We start from the raw sequence: 27091 nt of genomic DNA, 5'->3' as shown, positions 1-27091 counted from the left end.
CCAATGCCGCAGGACCTGTATCCCTGTATTGCTTCATGAGAAAACGCAGTCTTTGTTTGGACATTACCCTAATAAAACACGAATTAACTACAGCCGTTGGTCTGGTTCCTGAGTCACATCCTGGGCCTGACAGCTTGACAGAGCCACCTAAATCGCCCTCAACGCTCTCTTCACTTGACTGGGACAAGATGTCAAAGGGAGCAGCGGGGGGGACGAACCCCACTTCTGAGACGGAAGAAGTGGAACTCTTGAGGACTAAGGTAGCTGATTTGCAGATGGATGTTCAAGCCCTGCTAGCAGCAGTCAAGGCGCTGAAGACGGATAATCAAACCTTGAAGGCCACGATAGACCAGATGCGAACAGCCCCTCCAGCTGCCGTAGTAAAGGTTCCCATTGGATTGCCCCCAAAATACGCGGGACAAAGTGATCAGTTGGCAACCTTCATGGCTCAATGTGAGTTATATCTGGATGTCAGGCACACGGAATTTCCAGACGATGGGGCTAAAGTAGCTTTCGTGATTAGCCTCCTGGAGGGAGAAGCTGCAAAATGGGTGACTCCGTATCTCGTGAGAAAGGATACTGTCTTAGGAAGGTACAGAGGATTTATACAGGAGATGACCGAGATGTTTCAAGACCCGCAGAGGGCTGAAACAGTAGCGCGGCAACTAGGCGCTCTGAAGCAAGCTAAAGGGACTGTTTCCGAGTACACTAACGCTTTTAAAATTCTGTCCCAGGAAACTGGTTACAATGACGCCGCCCTGATGTTTATGTACCGGAGTGGATAAAATGCTGAAATCCTGGATGAGTTGGCCAGGACCTCCCCACCCGCTGACCTACCAGGGCTCATCCGGCTATGCCTACAGATAGATCACCGGATGGAAGGAAGGCGCCTGGAAAGGAAGCAGGAGGTCCCGAGATACTCAGCCTCGGCATCCCGCAACAAGACCCTTCCCACTACAGGGATGGCAGGTAATGCAACTGAGGGACAGGGAGGGGCTAGGCCAAGACTGTCGGAAGAAGAAAAGGAAAGACGACGCCAGGAACGTTTATGCTTTTATTGTTCAAAGCCAGGCCATGTGGCCAGAGACTGTGGACTGAAAGGGGGGAAAGCCGAGCCGTCGGGAAACTAGAACACCCAGTCCACGTGCAGGCCGGTGGACTGGGGGCAGCGTTGTATAAAGGCCCCCCAACAATCCAACCTCCCTCAAAGGGGGTGTTGGTCTTGCCTATTCGGATTACAACTTCCAGAGGAGTGGTGTTTAATTCCACTGCCTTAATTGACAGTGGAGCCTCCACAAATTTTATTGATGCAAAGTTAGTCAAGCGTCATGGAATTTCCCGGTGGAAACTGGACGCTCCCCTAGCTGTGGAGACTATCGATGGGAGACCCCTGAAGTCAGGAGGGGTGACACAAGCCACGGAGGAAGTGAAACTTCAAATCCCTGGGCACGAAGAGTTCATTTCGCTATACGTGTCAGATCTCTCGAACTTTGAGGTGATTCTGGGAATGCCCTGGCTAGCAAAGCATGAACCCAAAATAAGTTGGAAGGAGGCGGTGGTGTGGTTCACCTCACAGTATTGCCAGGAGAACTGTCAACCTGAAGGAATCAAGAACACCTTAGCGGGGGCAGTGCAAGAGATCGAGCAAGTGACCCTGCCGCCAAAGTATGAAGAATTTAAAGATGTGTTTGATGAAAAAGAGGCAGAGACTTTACCCCCCACCGCCCTTACGACTGTGCGATTGACCTAGTGCCAGGAGCCAGCATCCCATCAGGGAGAATCTACTCTCTCACAGAGAATGAGAGGGAGGCCCTGAAGGAATTCCTGGATAAAAACCTGAGGCGAGGATTCATACGCCCCTCACAATCCCCTGCTGGAGCGCCACTATTGTTTGTGAAAAAGAAGGGGGGAACTCAGACCCTGTAACGACTATCGCGCATTGAACCAGATCACCATCCCCAACAGCTACCCGTTGCCCCTGATCTCAGAGTTGCTGGACCGACTGCGCTCTGCAAAAATCTTCACGAAGTTGGATTTGAGAGGAGCGTACAATCTGATCAGAATGAAGGAGGGAGATGAATGGAAAACAGGATTCTTGACCGCTTACGGACAGTATGAATACCTGGTCATGCCGTTCGGGCTTTGTGGAAGACCAGGAATTTTTCAAAAATTCATGAACGACGTGTTTAGAGACTTGTTGGACACGTATGTAATCTGTTACTTAGATGATATCCTGGTGTTCTCAAAGAACCAGGAAGACCACGACCAGCATGTGAAGACGGTGTTGAAGAGACTGAGAGAAAATCACCTGTATGCTAAATTAGAGAAATGTGGATTTGACCTCAAGTCTCTAGACTTCCTTGGATATCGAACCTCAGCGGAAGGCGTGGAGATGGACCCAGGGAAAGTAAGCTGCATATTGGACTGGGGCCAACCTGTCACCAAAAAGGATGTACAACGGTTTTTGGGGTTTGCCAATTATTACAGAAAGTTCATTCCAGGGTTTTCCAAATTAACAGCTCCTCTGACTGACTGTTTAAGGGGGAAGAAGAAGTTTCAATGGACAGAGAACGCCACCGAGGCCTTTGAGGAGCTGAAGAGAAGGTTTGCTACTGAGCCCATTCTGCACTTTGCTGATCCGAACCGCCCTTTCGTAGTGGAAGCAGATGCTTCAGATTTTGCCATCGGGGGGGTCCTGCTACAATTAGACCGAGAAGGGAAGGAGCTGCACCCCTGTGCGTACTTCTCTCGGAAGTTAAAGCCTGCAGAGAAGAACTACACAGTTTGGGAGAAGGAGCTGCTGGCCATCAAGGACTCTTTTGAAAACTGGAGACAATACCTAGAGGGGACCTCTCATCGAATTGAAGTGCGCTCCGACCACAAGAATCTTGAAAGCCTCCAAACAGCCAGAAAGCTGAACCAGAGACAGATAAGATGGTCCCAGTTCTTCACTAGGTTTAACTTCCAGATTACTTACCATGCCCAAGCCAAAAACCAGAGAGCGGATGCCTTATCCAGACAGCCACAATACAAAGAAAGTGAATCCGAGGACCAGCCTCAGTACGTAATCCCGCCAGAGAAATTAACGTTGGGAGTATGCCAGCCTTCATGGGAAGAGGAACTCAAAAAGGCACAACAAGAAGATGCAGACATGCTAAAATATCAGCAGGAGACGGGACAAGGTCAAGACTCAGAAGTAACCTTTCACTGGAGAAATGGACTGTTATGGTTCAAAACCGCCAGATATGTGCCAGAAGGGGAATTAAGGCTCAGAATCCTACGCCAGTGTCATGATTCCATCACAGCGGGACACTTTGGGATTTACAAGACCATTCAGAACGTGGCCAAGGACTTCTGGTGGCCTAAAATGCGTCGGGATATTGAGAGTTATGTAAAGTCCTGCTCTGTCTGTCTGCGGACAAAAACACAAACAGGGACACCAGCAGGACTGTTACAACCGTTGCCTGTCCCACACGAACCCTGGAAGGACCTCTCCATGGATTTTATAACTGATCTACCCAAGTCCCAAGGAATGACAGCCATCTTAGTAGTGGTGGATCTACTTACCAAAATGGCACACTTTCTTCCTTGTGCAGGGGCCTTAGAGGCTAAAGAAACGGCCAAGTTATTCATAAAAGAAGTCTACCGGCTGCATGGATTGCCAAACAGCGTAGTCTCAGACCGAGGAACTCAGTTCACAGCCAAATTTTGGAGAGCAATGTGGAAACAGTTGCAGACGGAATTAAAACTCTCCTCCGCCCATCACCCCCAGACAGATGGGCAGACGGAACGCTTGAACGCCGTTTTGGAAAGATATTTACGAAGTTATGTGTCCTATCAACAGACTGACTGGGTATCATATTTGCATTTTGCAGAGTTCGCCTACAACAATTCTCTGCACTCCAGCACTCAACAAACCCCGTTCTTCGCTAATTATGGATTCCATCCTAAAGTCTTTCCAAGCAGCTCAGAAGGAATGCTGGTACCGGCAGCTGAGAACTTCCTTAAGGAATTGCAAGCGGCGCAACAGACACTGAAACAGCAGTTAAACAAAGCCAAAACGGAGTACAAGCGAGTTGCTGACCTGCACAGGAAGGAGGCCCCCCCCTTCAACCGGGAGACCAGGTATGGCTGTCCACCCGCTTCCTCCAGATGCCGGGCAAATGTAGAAAATTACAAGACAAGAGGGTGGGTCCTTTCGAAATAGAAACTCATATCAATCCCGTGGCGTACCGACTGAAGCTGCCTGACACGTTTAAAATACATCCTGTGTTCCATCGATCCCTCTTAACGAAAGCCGCCCCTCCCAGTGAGTTACGGCCAGAGGAACCTCCCGGAGCTCCACTCCTGGTAAATGAGCAGCTTGAGTTTGAAGTTGAGGAGATCTTAGATTCCAGGATCAGACGCCACAAGCTGCAGTACTTGATTCACTGGAAAGGCTATGGGGTGGCTGACAGATCATGGGAAGATGCAGCTGATGTGCATGCTCCAGAATTGGTAAAACTTTTCCATCAACGTTTTCCCCACCGTCCCAAGCCAGACAAGGGGAGGGGGGCACAGCCTGGGAGGGGGGATGGTGTCGGAAGGCAGAGCTGGGGTCCCAATCCCGGGGAGCTGGATCCCGGAGAGTTGGGAGAAGAGTATTCGGATGGATGGCAGAGGGAAGGGGGAGGAACTTCCCCCCTTTGGAGCGAAGACGAAACAGAGGAACTGCCAGTGATAAGGTCGCTTAGCAACGGGGAGCCTGAGCCCTCCCTGGACATTCTCACGCCTCCCCCTCTTTCAGGCTCAGAGCAAGAGGGGAAAGAGGGAGGGCTGCTCACAGCCGAAAAGCGGGGAGGCAGTTTACCATCAGCCTCTCCCCTATCCCCCGTCCTGGAATCGGAAACTTCAGAAGAGGAGGGGGTGATGCTTCCCCCCTCACCGCGCACACGCAGACAGCTGAAAAGACAGGAGAGAAGGGGGGAAGGCAGGCAGTACCTGAGGGGCAGTTAAGGAGGAGCGAAAGATTGCGCGCCCGTTTGGCCCCTTCTTAAAGAACAGGCGGGAAGAAGTCCCTTGCTCTGTCAACTTTCTCCCAATGCCGCAGGACCTGTATCCCTGTATTGCTTCATGAGAAAACGCAGTCTTTGTTTGGACATTACCCTAATAAAACACAAATTAACTACAGCCGTTGGTCTGGTTCCTGAGTCACATCCTGGGCCTGACACCCTCCCTTCTGGTCTGTGAAACCCCAGCCAAGGATCAGGCCTTTGGTAAACCAAATTAAGTATTATTACAGATAACAAAGCTAACAAGATTAACAAGATTTCTTCTTAAGGCACATAAGCATATGGTTTTACTCAATACTAATCCGAACTCCACCTCCCTCCTGGTAAACAACTCTCTAAACCCCACCAAGCAACCCACTCAGTTCTCTTCTCCCCCCCAGATTCCACTCTCACTCTTCCTTTTATACATTCAGCCATTTTAAACACTCAGCCAATCATCTCGCATTCTACTGCCCATTCACTCCCCCTCTTTCACTCCACTTACCATGTATCTTCTAAACAACCAACACTTACCATATATACATTAATATAGGAACATCACATACTGCTCTAACAGGAAGTTTTTCCTGATGTTCAATTGAAATCTGTCTTCCTGTAATTTGAGCCCATTATTCCGTGTCCTGCACTCTGGGATGATTGCACTCTGGGATCCTGGCCCTCCTCTGTGTAGCAACCTTTCAAGTATTTGAAGAGTACTCTCATATCTCCCCTCAGTCTTCACTTCTCTGTGTAACATTCCTATGTTACTTTTCAAATTCACTCTACTTTTTACATTAATTGAATTAACACAATTATACTTTTCTCCCCTTTTCTGCTCCTGGTGTACATGCTAGAAAAAAAACTCAAAAAAATTAATGAACGTGGGTTCTTAAGTTGTAGTACATGTCTTTCTGTATAAATGAATGTAATTATGCTATCTGTCCCATAAACGTTTGCACAGGCACTTTGCATAGAATTAAAAAAGAAATAGACTAACATAGAGCTAGTGTGGTGTAGTGGTTAAGGTGTTGGACTACAACCTGGGAGACCAGGTTCGAATCCCCACATAGCCATGAAGCTCACTGAGTAACCTTGGGCCAGTCACTGCCTCTGTCTCATTAAAACCCTATTCATAGGGTCGCCATAAGTCGGAATCGACTTGAAGGCAGTACATTTACATTTTAGTTGGTATATACCCCAGAGCTGAGAGTGAGATGGCTTGAGTGCAGATGGAGACGAACTCCTGGTAGGTGCAGTTACACACTGGTAAGTGCCTATGGTAAGCTATATTTAGGGGCAGTGAGGGCAGCAAAAAAGCAGTATGTTGCTGCCACTATCAAATCATCAATCTGCCCCCTAGTGGAGCTCTTCAGAATTGTCCAGGGGCTATTACACTCTGGCCCCAAGGACAGGGTAGAACCATGTGAGGCCCGCTGTAATGAATTTGCTGGGCACTTCCAGGATAAATTTTTTAGCATCTGCCAGGACTTAAGACTCCAGTGTTATAGTAGGTGAATCAAGCAGGGTATCCAGAGCACAGCCTTGTCCCGATTTCTTGGATGAGTTTCAGTTGGTACAGCTTGAGGACGTTGACAAGGTGCTTGGACAGGTTCGTGCAACCACTTCTGTGCTGAATCCTTGCCCTTCTTGGCTAATAAAAGCTAGCAGGGATGGAACAGCCGGCTGGGCCAGGGAAGTGATTAATGCCTCTCTGCGAGAGGGGGTGGTCCCTGGCTGCTTGAAAGAGGCGGTAGTGAGACCACTCCTGAAGAGACCCTCCCTGGACCCAGAAAATCTTAATAACTATAGGCTGGTAGCAAATGTTCCATTCGTGGACAAGGTCGTTGAACGAGTGGTTGTGGGCCAGCTCCAGACACTCTTGGATGAGACTGATTATCTGGATCCATTTCAGTTGGGTTTCGGGCCTGGTTTTGGCATGGGAGAAAGAGGGGCGGAACCCAAGATGCTAGAAAAATATGTATTTATTATATGATCAAAGCCCGACGCGTTTCAGCCTATTAGTTTTTAGGCCTTCATCAGGGGCTGTAGATAAAAAGGCAGGAACAAATTTACTTTCAAGAACATATGAAATCATACATATAAAATTTATAAAACAATCTTATCACTTACAATGCAGGCTGGGAAGAAGTATCCTCAAATGAGCAATCAGTTTTCATCAATGTAAATGCCTCAGAGAGAAGTTCATTAGGCATGTACACGTATATACAACCAAAAATCATGATGCTGGTGTAACCACTTAACAATTATTACTTATTACTCTGACAACCACCTGGACAACCACATAGACAACTCTATGACAACCACATGCAATACTGCCAGTGTGATTTATGTAACATCTCTCTGAGGCGTTTACATTGATGAAAACTGATTGCTCATTTGAGGATACTTTTAATTGTTGTAAACTGCCCAGAGAGGTTCGGCTATGGGGAGGCACACAAATGCAATAAATAAATAGTTTACATCAAATTAACTAAACTGATTTTGTCAATATATTTGCCACACTGGCATATGGACAAATATGCTAAGGCTTCAGTGCTTTGTACACATAACAAGTATGTCCAATTAAACGAGGTGGGATTTAACTGCTGAGTCAACATGCATAGGACACAGTCAAATGTGCTTGATTTTAAGGTGTTTTCTCTAGTAATATAATTTTAAAAGTAATATTTAATAAACATTTCCACAGAGAGTTTAAAGGTTATGTATGAAGAACATTTTTTAAATCCCACCAGATCCTTTTGTTTGAGAATTCTTCTATTTTGCTCTAATTCTTACTAGCAGCCCTGGAGCTATGATTAAAGAAACAGGTTTGCCCTTTATATCCTGGTACTGGGATTAAGCCAGATAGTTTCTTAAGGGAAAGAATTTCATTCTGCCTTTATATTGTGGTTCCCTTCCCTGCAGAGTTTGAAGCCATAGCTGAAAGACTAGAGTAACAATAAGACAGTACACTATTCAGAAAGGTATCGCCCTTTTGCAGCACAAAATGCTAGCTAGTAGTTAGCACAGTGGCTTGTGGAAGAAGTGTTATATGGGAAATGAATATAGAAGAATTATCTTCATGTTTCAGGATCCAAGTTGCTAAAGGACTGTTCATCTTTCAAATAGTTAAGGTAGAGAATAGTGAGGGAGAAGAACAGATAAATAAGGATTGAACACAAGCAAATATTGTTACAAATACTTAAGCATCTCAGTTGGGGATGAGGGGGTAATCACTTAGAAATTGTATCCATGTAATGGGATAAAAAAATATTGAGATTCTGAACTGACTTTCAGTTTGGCATACTGATCCTAAGCATGGCTTTTCTAAAAAGAGTCAGTGGAATCTACTTTCAAACTGTTTTATATTTTCAACCTTATTGCTACAGCTGTTAGATCCAATTCCTCCCTCCCCAAAACAAACATCACTCTAGATGTAGAATTTAGTTCCTGCATTTGCAATGTGTGACAAGATTCTAGTCAGTGAAATTAGTGTTCCTAATGCTAATTAACATTTGAGTGATATCCAACAAGTTTTATTCTTGGATATTAGTAATGCAACATTACTTATGTTCCTTTGAAATTATTCAGATGTCAGCTGGTTCAGAGTATATTTGCATTCCTCTTGACAGCAGTTAACTCTTGGAAGCATGTGCTCCAAGTTCTATATACTTTTGTTGCCTTTTAGAACCAACACAGATGTTGGTTTGGAGTTTCCAGGGTAACATATGTGTTGGTACTGTATGCCTTGAACCTGTATTGTATTGCAACTAGATGGTGTGGATGTAGTATGGGTAACAGCACCCTCAATCCACCCATCAAACCCTTACTGAATTGCCATTGCTTCCCTTGTGGGCACATGCCTCTCTCCCTTTCCTTGGTTTGGAGGAGAGACGGGCTGGCACTGCTGCCAACCTGCTTCTGATCCACATCAAACAGGGAGAATTCATGCCCAACCAGGCTGCAGAGATAACTTGGTATAGGCCCTCTCCCTAATGCTCAAAACAGAGACATTGTTTCTGCTTTAGCTTCAGAGAAGACAGAACTCAGGTGGTAAGAGGTTGTTATACAGAAAAACAAGTTAAACTGCAATCCTAACTCCACTTAAAGGGAGAGCCCCACTGAATTCAATAGGACTTTCTTTTGAGTAGGCATGGTTAGGACTGCACTGTCCATTAATGGACTATATGCCATGGTCAAAATGAGAATGAGGAGGAAGGTACTTGGTGGTTCCTGCTTGAGTATGAATCCTCTTCCCCTTGTGGAGGCCTGTTGAAGCATAGGTGTTTCCTCAGAGAGAGTATGTTTTTAAACAAGCTTTCAATGGCTGGATATAGATATAGCATACAGATAGTATCTGTGGCTACAATCCTATCCACACATAGAACAAAGCAGGACTTCTGAGTAAGCATGCAAAGGGTTGTGCTATATTGTTTGTGTTTAATCCTTTGAAATGTGTGACTTCCCCAAGTTTAAGGGGTGGGGAAGTTCAGACTGGATATTCTTTAATATTTTTTTCTAAATGTGAATAGGACTTTATTTTGGGGTTGATAATTTTTGTGTCCACAGGAGTTTGGGAACAGTCAGCCTTGGCACAGTATTTCAATATATCTTTATGGTGTGGGTTGGGCCAAGGTTTTATTATTAAGCGTGGGTCAGGCAGAACTGGAAAACTCAAAGCTCTACCCACTATAAACAGAGCAAGGAATGCTGGTATTATCTGCCAGAAAGTGAACTAGCTTGTTTTCAGCTGTTCAGCATCTTTTATAGTAAGTATCGACTGTACTTACTATGTAGGCAGAGTGAAACAAATATAGATAATAAGTACAGCATCTTTTAATGCTTGCAGAATATTGGAATGCAGCTGCTCTGTCGTTAGAGATTGTTTTGCCTTGTATTTTAGCTAAACCTTGTTTTTGATATGGAAATTATATACATTTGCTAAGTGCTTTTTTGTACTTTTTTTGGCATTTCCCCCCTCATTTTTCTTTCATGCCTGTCATTTTCTACTACATCCTTCTCAGTGTCTCCAGGCAACTGTCTGTGTAACAACTACACTGGCCAGTGCACAGAATACTTCCTTCAGTCGAATAAAGCATTATTCTAAGTACTAGGAAGCAAATCCTCTGAAAAAATATTTTCAATTACTTTTTGCAAAGTGCAGCAAAGTGATGGTTATCATCCCTGATCAAAGTGATGGTTATCATCCCTGATCAAAGTGATGGTTATCATCCCTGATCAATCTTGAACAACTGTTTTATTATTCCAGTTATAAATCACTTTTCAGGTCTAAGGTCCCACAATGCAACCTACAGAGAAAAATAGAACCAAGCACTGAGTTGATACAGGTACAGATATATGAGAGATAATTAATTAGATCACAATTCTTTTAAACAAAGGCAATAGTAAAAAATAAGTTTCCAGGGCCTTCTTGAAAACCAGAACTAAAGGGACCAAGGAAATGTTAAGTGGAAGAGAAATTACCCACTTGTGAAGCTACCACAAAGAAGGCCCTATCTCATATGCTCACCAACCTACCTGATTTAACCAGTGGGCATACATGCAGTATCTCAGATGCAGATCTTAAATTAGACAGGGTCATACAGATGTAGGCAGTCCGTAAGGTAATCTGGTCACTTAAATGTAGAAACTAGGACTTCAAAATGGGCTTGGAAACACATTGGTAGCCAGTGCAAGTGGAAAAAAACTGGCCTCAAATGTTCAGACCTTCTGGACAATGCAGTTCGAATAACAGATTTATAAAAGTTTCAGATTAGGACTCATTGTCTGGAGACAATCCCCTCCTGCCCCCATGGAAGCCAAACACAGCTTCTAATATGAAACACTGGAAAAATCAATTATTTTAGTGTAGCTATGATTGGTTAAGAGCAACCAAACCCAGCAGCAATCATCAAAATTTCAAAAGGACAATAACAGAAGGGGAATGATGCATCTTTTCCAGTTGGGGATAAACAGGACATAAATACAGGGCGTTTTCAGTCTATAGAGATGATTTATTTGAAGATATTTATTTAGTGTCTTGGTTGTTATTTATACTGCCCAATTAACCATGTCTTCTGGGCAGTTGACAAATTAAAAAGTCAATAAAATAGATACAGTCAAAATTATACAGAATCAACATGAAAATTATCCCAGGAAAAAGACTGCATACCACCACCACAAGGCACCATAAGACCATCAGAATAAAAACAGCACTGAAACCTAGAAAAGGGAAAAACAAAATAGTTCTAAGAGCTTAAAAGATAAAGGCTGAAATAGTCACCATAACAATGGGTAGTGGGGTTCCATGGCATCCTCTTGTTACACCACAACTTTTGGACAAAAAGTTTTGCAAATTGTGCTACATGGCACTATTCATTAGAGTCCTTCTCTCTCCCCAATGTACAAACTTGTACCAAACCTATTCCACTGAAGGAAAGCTCTCTGTGTTGTGACCTGTCAGTCCTAACATCCCCAGCAGTCAGTAGTATATGGCCACTGAAGATAGTTTTAGGCTGCAATCCAATATATGTCTACTCAGAAGTAAGCTCCATTGGGACCAATGGGATTTACTGCCAGGTAAGTATGTATTGGATTACAGCCTTAGGCAGCCGGAAGTGGAAAGGATTTTAAATAGATCATAGTACATGTGAAGACTAAATCAATGTTCTTCACTGTACTGTAAGTACATCAGGACATGGAAAAATGTTACTTTGCCAGTTAACTTCATGTTAACAGGACCATTGATTCCTGACAACTACTGCCCAGTCGCAAATACCCCCTTTTTTGGGAGGGTGATTGAGAGTGTTCTGGTGCAGCAGTTGCAAGTAGTCTTGGATGAAACAGATTATCTTGACCCATTAAATTCTGGGTTTAGGCCTGGTTATGGGACTGAATCAGCCTTGGCCGCCCTGATAGATGACCTTAACTGGAGAAGGACAGGGGGAATGTGACCCAGTTATTCTTACTTGACCTCTTGGTGGCTTTTGATACCATTGACCATGGAATCCTTCTCGGCCCACATGGTGAGATGGGTGTCGGAGGTGCTGTCTCACAGTGGTTCCGATCATACCTCTATGGTCGTTTACAGAGAATAGCATTGGGTGATTGTCTTTTGGTCCCCTGGTAGTTGTACCGCAGGGTATCATCTTGTCTTCCATGCTGTTTAATAACTATATGAAGCCCTTGGGAGTGGTCATCAGGAGATTTGGGGCAAGGTGCCAGCAGTACGCTGACAATACCCAGCTCTGTTTCTCTGTAACATCTGAATCAGGAGAGACATGCAAGCCCTGAACCAGTGCCTGGACTCGGTGGTGGACAGGATGCAGGCCAATAAACTGAGTATAAATCCTAGCAAGACAGAGGTGCTGTGGGTTGGTGGTTCCCTAGTTCGGATAATTGGTCAGTTGCCTGATTTGGTTGGGTCGTGCTCTGTCTGAAACAGAAGGTTCGTAGTCTGGGGGTGCTTCTGGATCCATCTCTGTTGCTAGAGGCCCAGGTGACCTCAGTAGCTAGGAGTGCCTTTTACCAGCTTGGGCTGGTAAGAGAGCTGTGGCCATTTCTGGACTGGGAGAGCCTGACCGCTGCTGTCCATGCACTGGTAACCTCTAGGCTAGCTTACTGTAAAGCACTGTATGTGGGGCTGCCCTAGAGGTTGCTCTGGAAGCTGCAGCTGGTGCAAAATGTGGTGGTGAGACTGCTCTTGGGGCAGGGTATTGCCAACATGTCACCCTGCTGCTTTTTAATATGTTTTTAAAGCTTTTTAAAAAATATGTTTTTAAAACTTTTATTTTTGTTATATACCTTCAAGCCGATTAGACAGATTCAGTCTCACTAGCTTGTAGCAAATCTATTGGTATGCCATCTGTTCCTGGTGATTTGTTTCTTCCAAGTATTTTAAGAGCAGCTTTCACCTCACATTCTAACATTTCTGGTTCTTCATCATACGGTTTCTCCTTGAACGAATCCGTCATCCTTGCATCTCTTTTATAGAGTTCTTCAGTGTATTGCTTCCATCTTCCTTTTATTTTATCTTGGTCAGTCAGTGTGTTCCCCTGTTGATTGTTCAGCATCCCTACTCATGGTTTAAATTTCCCTTTAATTTCTCTAATCTTTTGGAATAGGGCTCTTGTTCTTCCTTTTTTGTTGTCCTCTTCTATTTCTATACAATAGCTGTTGTCATAGTTCTCTTTGTCCCTATGTACTAGTCGCAGTATAGGTGTATTTAGGGTTCTAACTGTGTTTCTGTCTCCTTTTGCTTTCCTTCTCTCTAACCATTTTAAGAGTTTCTGCAGTCATCCATTGAGGTCTTTATTTTTAACTAGAGGTATTGTCTTTTTGCATTCTTCCCTTATACAGCAGGGCCCCGCTTTTTGCCGTTCCACTAATATTGCAGCGCCAGCGGGGCAATCAGCTGGAGCGTGGGGAGCTCCAGCTGCCGCGCTCCAGCTCACAGCAATCAGTTGGAGTGCAGGGAGCTCTCGCACTACAGCTGATCGCTGTCAGCTGTACTGCAGCGCAGTGGCTGGAATACAGTAGGGCCCCACTTTCCAGTGTTTTTTGCTTTTCGGCGGGGGCCTGGAACGTATCAGTGGGGCCCTACTGTAATGTTTCTGACTTCACTCCATAGTTCTTCTGGTTCTCTGTCAACTAAGTGTAACGCCTCTAATCTGTTCCTTATATGATCTTTATATTCTTCTGGGATGTTATTTAAATTGTATTTTGGCATTATGTTTGGTTTGTTCTCCTTCTTTAGCTTTACTCTGATTTTCTATATTACAAGTTCATGATCTGTACTGCAGTCTGCTCCTGTTCTTGTTTTCGAAGAAAGTATGGAACTTCTCCATCTTCTGTTACCAATTATATAATCAATTTGATTCCTATATCGACTACTTGGTGATGTCCATGTGTACAGTTGTCTTTTCGGTTGCTCAAAAAATGTTTTTGCAAGAAACAAATTATTGGCTTCACAGAATTCAGTCTTTCTCCTGCTTCATTTCTGTCTCCTAAGCCCCATTTTCTCACAATTCCTAGTACTTCTCTGTTTCCTCCTTTTGCATTCCAGTCCCCCATGATTATCAGCACATCCTGTTTTGGTGTGTGATCATTTCTTCCTATACTGCTGCGTAAAATCTTTCTAATTCCTATTCTGTTTGTTGTTGGAGCATAGATTTGGATGATGGTTATGTTAATAGGTTTCCTGTTAAATCTCATTGATATAACTTGCTCAGACCTTGCTTTATAGCTCGTAATTGCTTTTGCTACATCACTGCTCACTATTAAAGCAGCCCTGTTACTTCTTAATTTCTCATTTCCTGCATAAAATATTTTGTAGTTGCCTAGCTGAAAATGTCCCATTCCCATCCATTTTAATTCACCCAGGGCAAGTAATGTTGATACATTCCATTTCTTGCTTGACAATTTCTAACTTTCCCTGGTTCATGCTTCTCACATTCCATGTTCCTATTGTGTATGTCGTACAACTCTGGACTCTCCTTTCGCATCTGTGCATATCAGCCTCTGGGCTTCCTTTCGGCTTTGACTCAGCTGCGTCATTAGTGACAGTGCTACTCGTACTTGTCCTTAGTTCATTCCACCTTGGGTGCCCCTGCTATGAGTCTAGCCTCTTGGTCTAGACTCCTGATGGCATTGCTCTCAGCTTCGTCAACACTCTCAAACCCCCTCACCACGTCAAGTTGTGTTTTAATATGTTTTGTTTTAATATGTTTTTAAGGATGTTTTGTTGTAATATATTTTAAAGTCTGTTTTTTATGATGATTTAGAGTGTTTTTAGTGCTTTTCTTTGCTCCCCTGGGCTGCTACTGGGAGGAAGGGCTGGATATAAATCTAATAAGTAAATAAATAAAATAAATGTTGCAACGTTGCTTGAACTATAATACTTAGATAAATATACCTCATTTTCTTTTTTTAGGATGAAGCATGAAGTCCTCGAAGGCCCAGTGGTCTGCATACCTGGCTGCTGTTAAAGGCAAGAGAGGACGGTCAGAAAGGTAAAGTAACCCTATTTGTACTAAAGATTGAAAATGCTATACTGGGCCCTGTTACATGGCTATAAGTTGAGTACAATTTGGGGGCTCTTGCTATTTTTCTCTATTCATTCTGTATACATTTAAGTCATGCTGAAGTACTGAAGTCCTTTTAAGACTGTGCACGTTTCAGTAGTGTTATTGCACGAGTCAAACAGATCTGATTTTTCCATGTGCACTTTTGTGCACATTTGTCCACATACAGCCTCTTTCAGTTGAACTCTTATTTCAGTGTTTCTCATCCACACAGCAATGAGCGATGCTTGAGGGGATGTATATGCACTATGTGTCTTGTCATCTCCCCTCAATTAGTACTTCCCGACTCTTCTTGAGTTCCAGAAACCTGAGGTCCATTGTGGGCATGCACGCAAGCATTTGTTTCTCTGTGTGTGAGGGCACTTAAAAAAAAAGAGATACATGTTTTCCAATATACCAGACTTGCACAAAAAAGTGAGTTTTAAAAATGTGTGTTGCTGTATAAGTAACCCACTTTCCCTGAGTTTTGGAAACCAGAGGTCTGTGTGTGCAGGTATTTGTTCACCTCTGCACAGGCCAATCGTTTTTTATTTTGAGATACAAGTTTTCCAATATACCAGACTTGCACAAAACTGCAATTTTCTTTTAAAAAAAATCATGCCTGGCCCAGGCAGCAGCCCACCAAGGAACACCTTGCCAGCAGAGGTGGGGGGGGGTGTTGAGAGATGAACTCAGCACAACATAACCACACACTTTCAAAAAAACCTATGTAATGCACTTCAGTGCACATTTGGGTAACATGCATTTTTTTGTTGGATTTTTTCAATTTCCTGCATTATCCAGTGTGGGTATATCTTAATTAAATGGGCAGAAAGTGAGGGCTGCCACTGGGATGAGTATGTCATGTGGGCAATGTAAAAAATGTGCACATATGGAATGCACTGAATCCACTTTAAATCGCCATGTGTACACACCCTAAGTCACAGTGACATAAACAGCACTTTCTTCTCCCAGTTCTTTGTATTTTGAACAATTATTCAACTTTTATAAAATATCCTTTATGTATTTGAGATCTGATGCCAGTGCATGATTTGTGATCTCTCAATGTGGCAACATGTTACCCACAATATGGGAAGACGTTAGATGAAATTGTTATCTTTGAAAGGGAAGTACATATAATAGTTGGGGAAACTGCTATTCCAGCAGAAATAGTAAAAATAAAAGTAGGAACAATGCAGTACATTTTAGGACAAGGTATTAATCCAAGCTCACTTCTAAGGTGAAATGTTTCTAGATTAGTTATTTCAAAGGATAATGCTAACCTATAGTGTATTCTGACAATATTTTGTAAGCTAAAATGACAAATTTTAAATTCATAGATAACTGGACCATACCAATTTAGGCCAATTTTTATTTAACGTAATTTCAGTGTTGATCTGAAGGTTTCATTAGAAAACACTTACATTCTCCTCTGTTTTCCAAAACATGATTCTGGACTAAGACGGCCTTTATTCCAAGCTTGGAAATAAGACAGGGAAAGGAGTGGGAGCTTTAAAGGCCATCACGTTATAGTTCTTAAAGACATTGCTGAGTAGTCTTTCCCCTGCCTCAAAATAGAAAGATAGCCTCAAGGAAAAATTGAAAGCTGGGTGTATGAAACTTCCTTTGTCATGTGGTGCCTTGATGTTCGGAGCCTGAGATCATACTGAGTGGCCCTATTGACAGAAGTATGTATGGAAGTGGGTCTTGGTTTTTCCTTTTAAATTGAATCTTTGTTTGGTACTAATGGGGTTGTCTTTCATGAGTCATCCTCTTTTTTGTTTCTCCCCCCTTGACATTCAATGTGTGTAGCCTCCTCAGTCATTCCACTTTTGGTTTTTCATATTAAAAAAAAAGGATTCCATAGAGTATCAGAAATTTAAAATCGCCCTGATCAAAACTGTAAGCCTTCCCTCTTTCTACTAAAGGTCTATTTCTCTGCCACTCACATTAATGAAAAAATATCAGCGACAGTGTAATTTTTTCCCTACACGGAGATAATCTGCCCGAGTTTTGTATTTAACTCTGGACACATGACAAAGATTTTCTCTGAAGCAAAAACCTCACGAATGAAGCTGCCCTAAGTGAGATAGAGGGGCTTCCTAAATTGAGCCCAGCCTCAAGCGCCTTTCCTCCCCCGTCCTTCTGCAAAATGCAGTGGGTTAAATTATCGGTTGGTAGCGGATACAAAAGGTGTTTCGGGGAAGGGTGCAGTTTTGCACTGTCACCGGAAGGCAGCAACTACACACTCGGTGTGGTGGAGCGGTTCTTCTGGGCTTCCGTGAACACAAACGGAGAATACTGCGCTGGAGGCTTGGTAACTGCAGCAGCAGAACGAGGAAGGTGTCAATTTTCAACTTTCCCAAAGGATATCGATTTCAAATGCTAACGGCTGCATGGAGCCCACCGAAGCGCCACCTCTTGTGTAACTAACTATGCATCCGTCTCCCCACACGTCCACTAATGTGGAAGAGCAACGCGCTGGCGCGTGTACGTACTGTAGTGAGATATTTTGGTTGCCGAGCTAACGCAGATTTATTAACTCTTTCCCATTCCATTCCCTTAAAGCAGGGCGGGGGAGCGGAAAGCCCCTTCTCGTGCGTATTTGGAAGCGTCTCCCTCGCTACGGGCAGTAAAATGGCCTGTGCGTGGTTGCGTGCGTGCGCGCGCGCGCCCAAGCGAGAAGGCTGCGAAGCCGCCGCGTTCGCTCCCTTTGTAAATATATTTAACTCAAGGGCTTTGCTTGGCGGTGCATTTCGGGATTTGTAGTTCAGAGGCCCGCAGCTGCCCAGAGTGAAGGCGACACTGAGAAACTACCTTTCCCATGAGCGCACATGGAGAGGAAGGCGGGGTAAGAAAAAAAAAAGCACGACAGGGCAGCTTGCTGCCACTGCAATGGGAAAACAGCTGAAAAGTCCGCTGCACATGACATTACAGCACAGGAAAGGAAAGAAGCGGAGTTGGTCTGTTCATAGCTTTAAAGAGAGGGCGGCTGGAGCTTTGATTTCTTCAAGGAAACGGGAGGGGAGGGGGCGTAGTGCTGGAGCTCATGGTCGGAGGGAAGTGAGTCTCTTGTCCTGGCCAGGCTCGGCTCGTGCTGGCTTTTTACATAGAGGACGGGGGAATGTTATGGTTTCCCCCCTTCTTTCTCCTCTCCTGGTATTAAACTGAAGAGGGAAGGAAGCGGAGCGGGCATTTTCCACTGTCGCCCCCCTCCCAAAGGAGTTTTGGCGGACTACGGCATCGCACTACGGGGTTCAAGCCCCTTACAACCCTCCCCCCAGCAGCTCAGTCCAAGCGGCTGCAGGAGAGGAGCTGGGCGGCCCTCGCTCCTGCCTGCCTTCGTCGGCTCCTTGACAAAAGGAGACGGAGGCGGCGCCTCAGCGTATGTGACGAGGAGGGGGGCAGGCAGCAACAGCAACAACGCCGCCCAGTTGAGTTACTTTACTTTCGAGGTAGTGGCTGCCGGAGAAAGTCCGTAGTCCGGCCAAAGCAGGCGATGAACGGTTTCGGCCCCGAGGAAGTGACCCGCGGCGGGGGAGAAGCCGCCGCCATCCCTGCAGTAGTCGCCAACGCCGCCGCCGCAGTGGAAGTCTTGCCGCCAACGCCGCCTCTCCCGCAGCCACCGGCCGGGCTCGGAGCTGCCTCGTCCGCCGCCGCGGCGACAGCTGCGGGCTCGGCCGGACCCCCGGGGGCTGCGGGCCCCGGCGCGGGGCAGTTGTGCTGCCTGCGGGAGGAAGGCGAGAGGTGCAGTCGGGCTGCTGGCAACGCCAGCTTCAGCAAGCGCATCCAGAAGAGCATCTCGCAGAAGAAGGTGAAGATCGAGCTGGACAAGAGTGTAAGTGTCGCCTTTGCAGCGGCTTAGGTCAGCCAGGAAGATCTGGTCTCTTTTCTTGGTGAAATGGATGTGTCGTTTCCTGATCCCACTCGAAGGCATTGCAGTTTAACGCCGCCTGATCTCTCTTTCTGCCCCGCTCCCCTCCCGCACATACATAAGATCTTCAGCAGACCTAGATTTCCCTATTAAATTGCACATTGCCGGGGGTGGCGGAGGCGAAGGAAACAAAAGCGAGCCGAGGGAAGGGAATGAATGGGTGAGATGGCTTTGAGAAGCCCAGCGTTTACACGGGTTTGGTTATCTTCTTTCTCACTCTCGCTAATTCTTCGGCAGCCTGGCTGGCGTTTAGCTCCTTGGGAAACCTTAATGGAACGGGAGCCCAACTAATAACCCTCGAACCTTTTGCCCTTTTCTTAACAGCCCATGTATCTCCCCCCCACCCCATAAGTTATATTTCTCTTTTAACAAGAAAGAAATATATTGATGAAAGATGTGCTTGCGTGGTTAGGCGTTATAGAGTCTCCCAAAGTATGGACGCTCGAGGCAGTTGGATGTTTGTTGTTCTGCCCCCCCCCCCGGGGGGGCTGCTTTTGAATGGGAGGCCGTTGTGGTTTCTCTCTGTTTTGTTTGCCCTTGCTGTATACAGTAGTTGCCTAGTGGCTGTCGTTGCAGAAGCTGAGCTACTGGTCTTTGTATGTGCGGGTGGAAGTGGCTGCTCTCTTCTTTCTTTCTCCCCCCCAGTATTACTATTTCTTGTTCCCACTCCTCTTTTATCCCCCACACACATCATGGTGGTTTTTACAAAAGAGTGATGGTGTGAACGTCTCTGTGCAAAAAATTCCCCAGTCCTCTTTCGCTTTCTCCCGGGACCGGTCGTGTGTGTGTTTTATGTGTTTCATGGAGTGTTTCTGTTTCTCTGGAGAGGGCAGTACTTGGCTGTTCCGCCTCGTGCTGCAGTGTTGCACGTCCTACTTTTGCCACTGTGTCGTCTTCCCCTTGGCAGCCATCAGGCTGTCCTTATAATCCTTTCTCTTCAGGCGAAATACCCACATTCGTAGGTACCCCAAGGCTGGTCATCCATCTGTTCCCTCCCTGCCCTCAGTTCATATTTAAAGGCAAGGCAAGAGAGAACCCTCTTAGCGTAACAGACATTCCTCAGGTCGGAGCACGTTAACCTGCGGAGTAAATGTCTGCCTGCTCATGCCCCCTAATGTAGGGCGAATATTTGTGCTTTTTAACCAGAACGAACAAAATTTTTGTATCTCTTCATTTTACTGACATAGTTTAAAGTGCATTGTTAAATGCTGGCACCAAATGCAGTTTGCTAATAATCGATTACAAATGCAACATTAGGAGATCATATACAGGGTTGGCTTTTGGGGGGGAAGGGAAGGTCTTTTAGTTTGTATTGCTTGCCTTCTGCGCTACTTGGGATGACTCTTTCTGAAAGCTGCTTATCAGAGTGCTGATACCAGATTTTCAACCCAATCCTATAGGGTTTTTTTTATAGTCTGACAGAATTTGCTGGGACTTAATTCCTAGTAAGCATATTTAGGATGGCAGCCTTAGGATGCTATTTCAAGTACACTTTCTAGGGAATGAGCCCTATTGGAAGCGATGGCTCAGCTAAAGGTTTTAAGATGTGTGCTGTTAAATGTCTTCTGGTTGGGATTTGCTTCTCTGTGGTTAAAACTAATTCAGTGTTTGTGTTGAATTTTATGTACAAATTCGTGAATCTTGACAAAATTGCAACTGCTAGCTCACAGTAATACTGGATTTTCAATTCAAAGAAACTTAAGTTTGTATAGAAGGTGGAAATACTACACATCCTTTAACATGTTAATTTGTATTAGAATAACGAAGTTGGTGTGAAATAACCAAAGACTTCCTTTTTTAACTCATTTTGGCACTTCCCTATCCTTGAATTTTGCCTGTCTTTGTAAAAGGTTTTACTTAGTCCCTATTAAAGTCTTTTTACTTGGCCAATGGAAATAAGATGATGGTAAAATATATTTTCTGAGCCAAGCTGCCTGCACTGCAGTAACTTGTTAGCATAGCAAAATTCCTCGGCAGCTTTTGGTACCATCAAATGTGTTTCTGGTCAGTGCCACCTGACTCTCTCTTGCTGTAAATCACTGGTGTCCTCTGGTATGGCATGTGAATGATGAAGTTTGAAAGTGGTGGTGCATGTTGCTAATCTGTTTTTTAAAAACCTTTAGGCAAGGCATCTTTATATTTGTGATTTCCACAAAAACTTAATTCAAAGTGTCCGAAACAGAAGAAAGAGAAAAGGCAGCGATGATGATGGTGACTCGCCAGTACAAGATGTAGACACTCCAGAGGTAGAGTAATAGTTCTGAAATTAATCTCTACATAGATAAATATTGTATGCAGGACATACGAAACGTGGTGTTTTGTTTTTTTAAAAGGCGATGCAGACATTTTATTACTGAATCCTACATATTTTTGTATGTCAGCTGTACTGTGTAAAGTAGTTCTCATGATTGCATTGATCCTTTGACTTGCCCTCTGAAAAGGAAAGGTTGGGAGTATGGAGGTGTAAGCCAACCTTCTCCAACCTTTGTACTCTTAAGAAATGTTTCCATCTTCCCTGACCATTGGGGCTGATGGGAGTTCTAGTCCAAAACATTTAGAGGACGCCAGTTGGGGAAAGCTGGTGTAGATGGAACTAGTTTATGGTCAATACAAAACTTGTTGAAGAGTTGTGTATTTGAAATTGTGTGTTGTTTGCTTTAAAGCTAGGGCTGTGCTACCTAAATTCATCATGTGGGTTCCACTTCAAATGGTCTTCCTACAGTGTGTTTTTCCACTGCCACAAATGTGTAGGTCGGTCACTGCACATGAAGCTGATGTGTACTGGATCATAGCTATTGGGCCCTTTAACTCAGAACTGTTTACTCTGACAGCACCTCTCTGGTTTGAAGCAGGTTCCCCCCTGAGATATTTTAGCTGGAATTGCTGGGGATTGAAATTTGGGCTTAATACATGCAAAACATGTTACCTACCTACCATGGCTAGAATTTAGAGAGGTGCATCGCCACCTTTTCCAGGTGGCAGATGTACTGAAATAGAAGCTCTATGCACTGCAACAAAAGCATGTGCTACATGTTACAGGGAAGACCAAGAGAGCATATCACCCAAAGTTTACTGAAGCATCTGCATGATAAAACATCTTGTAGACTGGCCCTCAAGTTAAAAGAATCATGTTATTCCCTTCCAGGTTGATCTGTTTCAGTTGCAGGTAAACACACTAAGAAGATACAAAAGGCACTTCAAATTACAGACCAGACCAGGACTTAACAAAGCACAGCTTGTTGAAGTATGTGAAACTTCACTTTTTTTCTGAATTAAAAATAATGTACTAGATTATATGGCTCTCCTCAATGGTGGTTCTCAAATCCTTGCGTACTGAGGACTGCCTTCTTTGCTTTTTTCTTTTTTTGCTGACTATTGCTTCCTTGGTACTCTTTCATACCGATGTTTATGCAGCTTTCTGATCATGTGAATATTTTATATAGGAACAAATCCTGTTGAACTAGGTGGGATTTACTTCTGAGTAAACACACATAGGATTGTATGAATGAGAAGTAGCCAAGATTGCAGTTGAAACAAAATTATTTATGGTGCTTCAATGCTAGACAGGCAATGAAGAAATCCCAAAGAACATCTGAAAGCTGGGTGACTGAGCAGCAGAACAATGATACTCAGTGTAATTGCAAAGTGACAGACATTGAGAAAAGACATTGCTAAATTCACATAAGTGCTGATGGGGTCTAAACTGGTTTTAACCAGCCAGGAAAAAGATCCTGCAGACACAGTGGAAAAGGTCGCCTCAGTATGTTGCAGTGGTGAGAAAAACAAATCCAATGTTGCAGATTATTAGAAAACTAATTAAAAATGAAACTGCATATCACAGTGACATGCATCACCTTCATTTGGAACTTTTCTCATTGGTTGCCTCATCTCGGGTATTACAAAGCTGAAGGAAGCATTTAGCATTAAGAAAAACAGATGGTTCTTCATGCAAAAGTTCCTGGAATTTGGTGCCATCCGATGATTATCGGAAGATGCAGCCAGGCAACAGAGGATGGTTATTGAGTCGAGCATTTTGAAACTTCCATGGTCATTTCAGAAATTTGGAAAGCCTTTGGAGTTGTTCATCTTGTTTAGCATCCTCAGTGTCTTAGTGACGTGTCATTTATAAACTTGGCTACTTCTCTGCTTTGACTTTATATAATTTGTGCATAGTTAAATACAGATCCATGAGTAGTCTAGTTCATGTTTTTCATGTGTGTGGTTGTGGTGGAGAATCAGTGTTTCTTCCCTTCCTTAACCAGTTACTGATCGCAAGAGGACCTGGGCTGCCCTCTTATCTGAAGACTTCCATATTTTTTAAGGAATATTTGCCAAAGCTTCTTGAAACCCAAGATATATAAGAATGCCTCCCTCACCTACATGCTGCTAAGCCTCAAAGAATTCTAAACGCTTAGTGAGTCCATTATTCTTTTGCAGCATAGCTTACAGTTTTGTATGCCTGACAACTCTAAGTATTAGAAACTTTGCACCAGTTGGCTTGGGACAGAGCTTAGCCTGTTGGATATCTAACTTTCTGAATACACCTAAACCATGGAGATATTCATCCTTCCCATTCCAAAATGTGCATTTCCAGAGGATTAGAAATTAATCAGTACAACAAAGCTGATTTTAATATTGAATATTTTTTTCGACACAAGCTCTTGGATGAATGCCATTGAGTCCGTATGAATTTTTATTCTTGTCCAGTTCCAAGACTTTAATGGCATGTTATATAAATAATAAAGTGAAATACACAGAATTTCAAATATATTTCTCTTTCAAGAGCAAGTAAACTAAAAAGGGAAGTGACCCAACTACTTTTTGTATCCCATTGTACTTCCATATCAGTTCAAAATGTTTTGCTCCTAAACAAACTTTAGATGCAACCAATATATATTCTTATACTTACTAAGTTGTCTTGGTTGGCAGAGCAACATTTCTCCCTTTTTAGGCACCAGACAGTATTGGATCAAGTGTGTTGGAGCTATGCTTCTTCCAGTTGCTGTTTGCTGTGAAATGGACAAATGGAAATAGTTGCCAGTTGTCCAGAGTTCTCAGTTACACCACTGTCTTGGCCTTTGTATTTGGGCAGTTTAAAATATCTCATGGATTGGGCCATATGATACCTTGCGCTTTGGATACATCTCTGTATTTGGAGTAAGGGTAGAACTTTTATCTGTAAGCTGCTCTGGGAGCTTTTTTTCAGCAGAAGAGAGATAAAAATGCTTTAAATGAAAACAATATAAAATCAATGCAGATGTGCTATATGCAACACTAATGTCTTGTTCCTTGGGCGCCAGAGGGCAACACCTAATGAGTTCTGATGCTCCAGTCCTGAGCACTTTTGTTTGGAACCAAGGCTACATTCTGCTGTGTGAGTTTAATTATGCATTTTCTTCATAAATAATCTGAGTAACATTAGCTGATGTTCAAGGAAACTCAATTTTTCTTGCAGATAATTGGGTGTCATTTCCGGACGATTCCAGTAAATGAAAAGGACACCTTGACCTATTTCATCTACTCTGTGAAGAACGATAAGAACAAATCTGATCTAAAAATGGACAGTGGTGTTCACTAAATAAGAGACTTGCCGATGTACAGACTGTTTTGGGTTTGCTGAAGATTTCTTTGTAACTGGTATTCAGATGGAGAATCCTCATATTTTTCTTGGGAAAAATACTGCTCATAAATGAGATTTCCATGGTAAAAATATTTTAAATAAATACTATTGATGTTGCTGCACCTTCATGTGTACGGTGTCTGGCACGTGTGTAAGGCTATTAATGTAGATTACTTAACAATTTGCAGAAATAAGTTGAAAGGTGGGGTGTCCTCCAAAAATATTTTCTATAGATCATTCCTGGGGGGGAAACAGCTAATGATGTCAAGGTCATGTTTCATAACAAAGTAATTTGTATATCAGTTGCAAAGATGAGTGGCTACGTTAGGTAAGATGTTCAAGAGACCTTTGCATAGCAGAGCTCTTAGCATACTTTCTAAGGTTTTCCATCCTCCGTATTACCTTTGGGTCAGTTCAAAAATCATGCTAAGCCACAGTTAAGAGAGCTTTCCTAGGGATTAATATAATATCTGAATTGACGGACCATTGCTTATGATTAGGCTGGCAAACCACCTACAGAAACCACAGTTTGTAATTAGTTTTCAAGCAATGTTTTGTGCTACTTAATAGGTTTAGCATGTTGTCTGAATTAGCAGACTATAGTTGTGGTCATTGCTCAACTGCCAAAGGCTGCTTCATCATGAAGAGGGGATTAGACTTTTAAGTGCAGGGGGAGGGGGGAATGAAAGCAAGTAACTGGCTGTAAACCATGTTTTGCCTATTTGTATGTTGGAAGCTCAAACCATGGTTTGAATTCTAAACTATGGCTAGCACAAATCATGGTTTGGCATGATATTCAAACTGAATCTTAATGTTTGATGTCGTATCACCTACTTCCAAATAAAGATTTGATTGCAGTTCCATATTACTACCACCATTATAAATGGGGATATTTATTGTATAGCGCTTCTCCTATTGGAGGTTGTAGTCAGCAAACCACCGATATTGTGCTGCTCCCACAAATTTAAGTAGCTTTAAAGAGGACTCGGTGACTTGTAGCCAGTATAGTATTCCCATTGGGGAATAGTGTTTTGTATTGCTTTCTTAAATAATGTAATTTGCACTGTTTGACTTCTGTGCTTCAGTAGTAGAAAACACGCCTTTTGCCTTACTAAATATAACACCTGTGACGTGAAAACGTTTATCCATATTTTACAATATGCTGCCACCAGCCATTTTCAGAACTATAGGCACACTGGTACCCTCGTCCAAAAGGGCAATTTGTGAGTCTTATCTGCTTTGCTGTATAAGGAAGAGGGTATATATCCAGCATCTGGAGTGCACATACACCAACTGCTAGTTCAGTGGTTGGGATCAAGCTTATTCTAGATAGAGCCATAATGGGTGATTGTTGCCTTAGCAGTTAACAGTGGTAACTGGATCTAGAAGTTGGCGTATGTAAATGCAGCTTCAGGTGTACAGCCTGCTACGTCCCTTGTTTCCTGTACTGGGGCCCTGATGTATTTCCTATCCTTGTCCTATCTTCTGAGGTGCTAGTGCTCCACTGCACAATGTTACCAAGCAACCCTACATACTAGTTTCAAACCACCTACTCTTCTCAACCCCATTTCCCAGCATGTCCTCCTGTGCTGAAAGTCACATTTGATGATTTGTCACTTCAATTTAGACTAGGTGTAACCTGCAAAAGGTAAGTGCTATCTAAATATGCTGATGTAATTAAAATCACAGCCAGTGTTTGGCTAGCTGAGGAGTTAAGTTTGAATCTGTGGCTAAAAAAACCAAAATCTAGTTTTTAAAGGTGCAGTGCAAATCTATACATGTTTACTCAGTAGTATGTCCCACTGTGTTAAGTGGGGCTTACTTCTAGATAAGCGTACATAGGATTTCAATGAGACTGAAGTGCCGACACTGCCATCTTCTACCATCTGATTGTGAGTATAAAACTTACTTTTGAAATTAAAGCAAGCAGTTAATAGTCAAGAGCATCTCTAACATTGTGCTGTTAACTTACATGTACTTAGGAATAAGTCCCACTGAAATAAATGGCATGTTGCCCACAAAGTTGTAGAAGTTACAACCCTTAGATGAATTATATGTAGTTAATATTGTCTCTGGTTTGAAAACTTATAAGAAGCTTTTCCCCCCTTTTTTTGTGTGTGCTTATAATAAAGTTATGCTGTAATTGTTTACCATCATGTGGCATCTTTGCCTTCTGGCTGGATACAGATTTCAAAGACCCACATCAGGATACCTGGAAGATAAACCTATATTGGTGGCCTCTGTGTGTGCATTTGCCCTTTGAATGCTTTTGGATCAGGGGTAGAATGCACACTTACCTTGGAGTAAGTACAATTGAATTCAGTTGGACTTGCTTATGAGTGAGCATGCATAGGATTGCTGTGTAACAGTAATTTTTAATAGGGTTGCTGCCTGTAATAGCCCTCCAACCCCCCATATGAGAAACCTAAATGTAGCTGATGACTTT

The 27091-nt window shown here is 43.4% G+C and overlaps 1 protein-coding gene across 2 annotated transcripts; it reads left to right on the top strand.

Annotated features, from left to right (window-relative positions):
* The first annotated feature begins 17951 nt into the window (after positions 1-17951).
* SAP30 (Sin3A associated protein 30) lies at positions 17952-25513 on the top strand. Of its 2 annotated transcripts, XR_009757826.1 has the most exons (5): positions 17952-18929; positions 21149-21271; positions 22171-22269; positions 23288-23439; positions 24481-24571. XR_009757826.1 is itself a non-coding variant. In XM_061584123.1 (4 exons), the coding sequence occupies exons 1-4, from the start codon at positions 18591-18593 to the stop codon at positions 24601-24603; spliced, it is 684 nt and encodes a 227-aa protein (XP_061440107.1). In that variant the 5' UTR covers positions 17955-18590; the 3' UTR covers positions 24604-25513. The 2 variants fall into 2 exon arrangements, 1 of the variants encoding a protein (XP_061440107.1); XM_061584123.1 differs by lacking the exon at positions 23288-23439 and having other exon boundaries at positions 17955-18929; positions 24481-25513.
* The last annotated feature ends 1578 nt before the right edge of the window (positions 25514-27091 follow it).

This window comes from Rhineura floridana, chromosome 9 (assembly GCF_030035675.1).
Source record: "Rhineura floridana isolate rRhiFlo1 chromosome 9, rRhiFlo1.hap2, whole genome shotgun sequence".
Classification (NCBI taxonomy): Eukaryota; Metazoa; Chordata; class Lepidosauria; order Squamata; family Rhineuridae; genus Rhineura; species Rhineura floridana.
The sequence above is the reverse complement of the archived record's forward strand: the minus strand, read 5'-3'. Positions and strand labels throughout refer to the sequence as shown.

Bases quoted from the DNA above. Each gene is read 5' to 3' on its own strand.
- SAP30 (XM_061584123.1), top strand. From the start codon at position 18,591: ATGAACGGTTTCGGCCCCGAGGAAGTGACCCGCGGCGGGGGAGAAGCC. The intron at 18,930-21,148 runs GTAAGTGTCGCC...AAAAACCTTTAG, and splicing joins AGATCGAGCTGGACAAGAGT to GCAAGGCATCTTTATATTTG. The intron at 21,272-22,170 runs GTAGAGTAATAG...ATTCCCTTCCAG, and splicing joins AAGATGTAGACACTCCAGAG to GTTGATCTGTTTCAGTTGCA.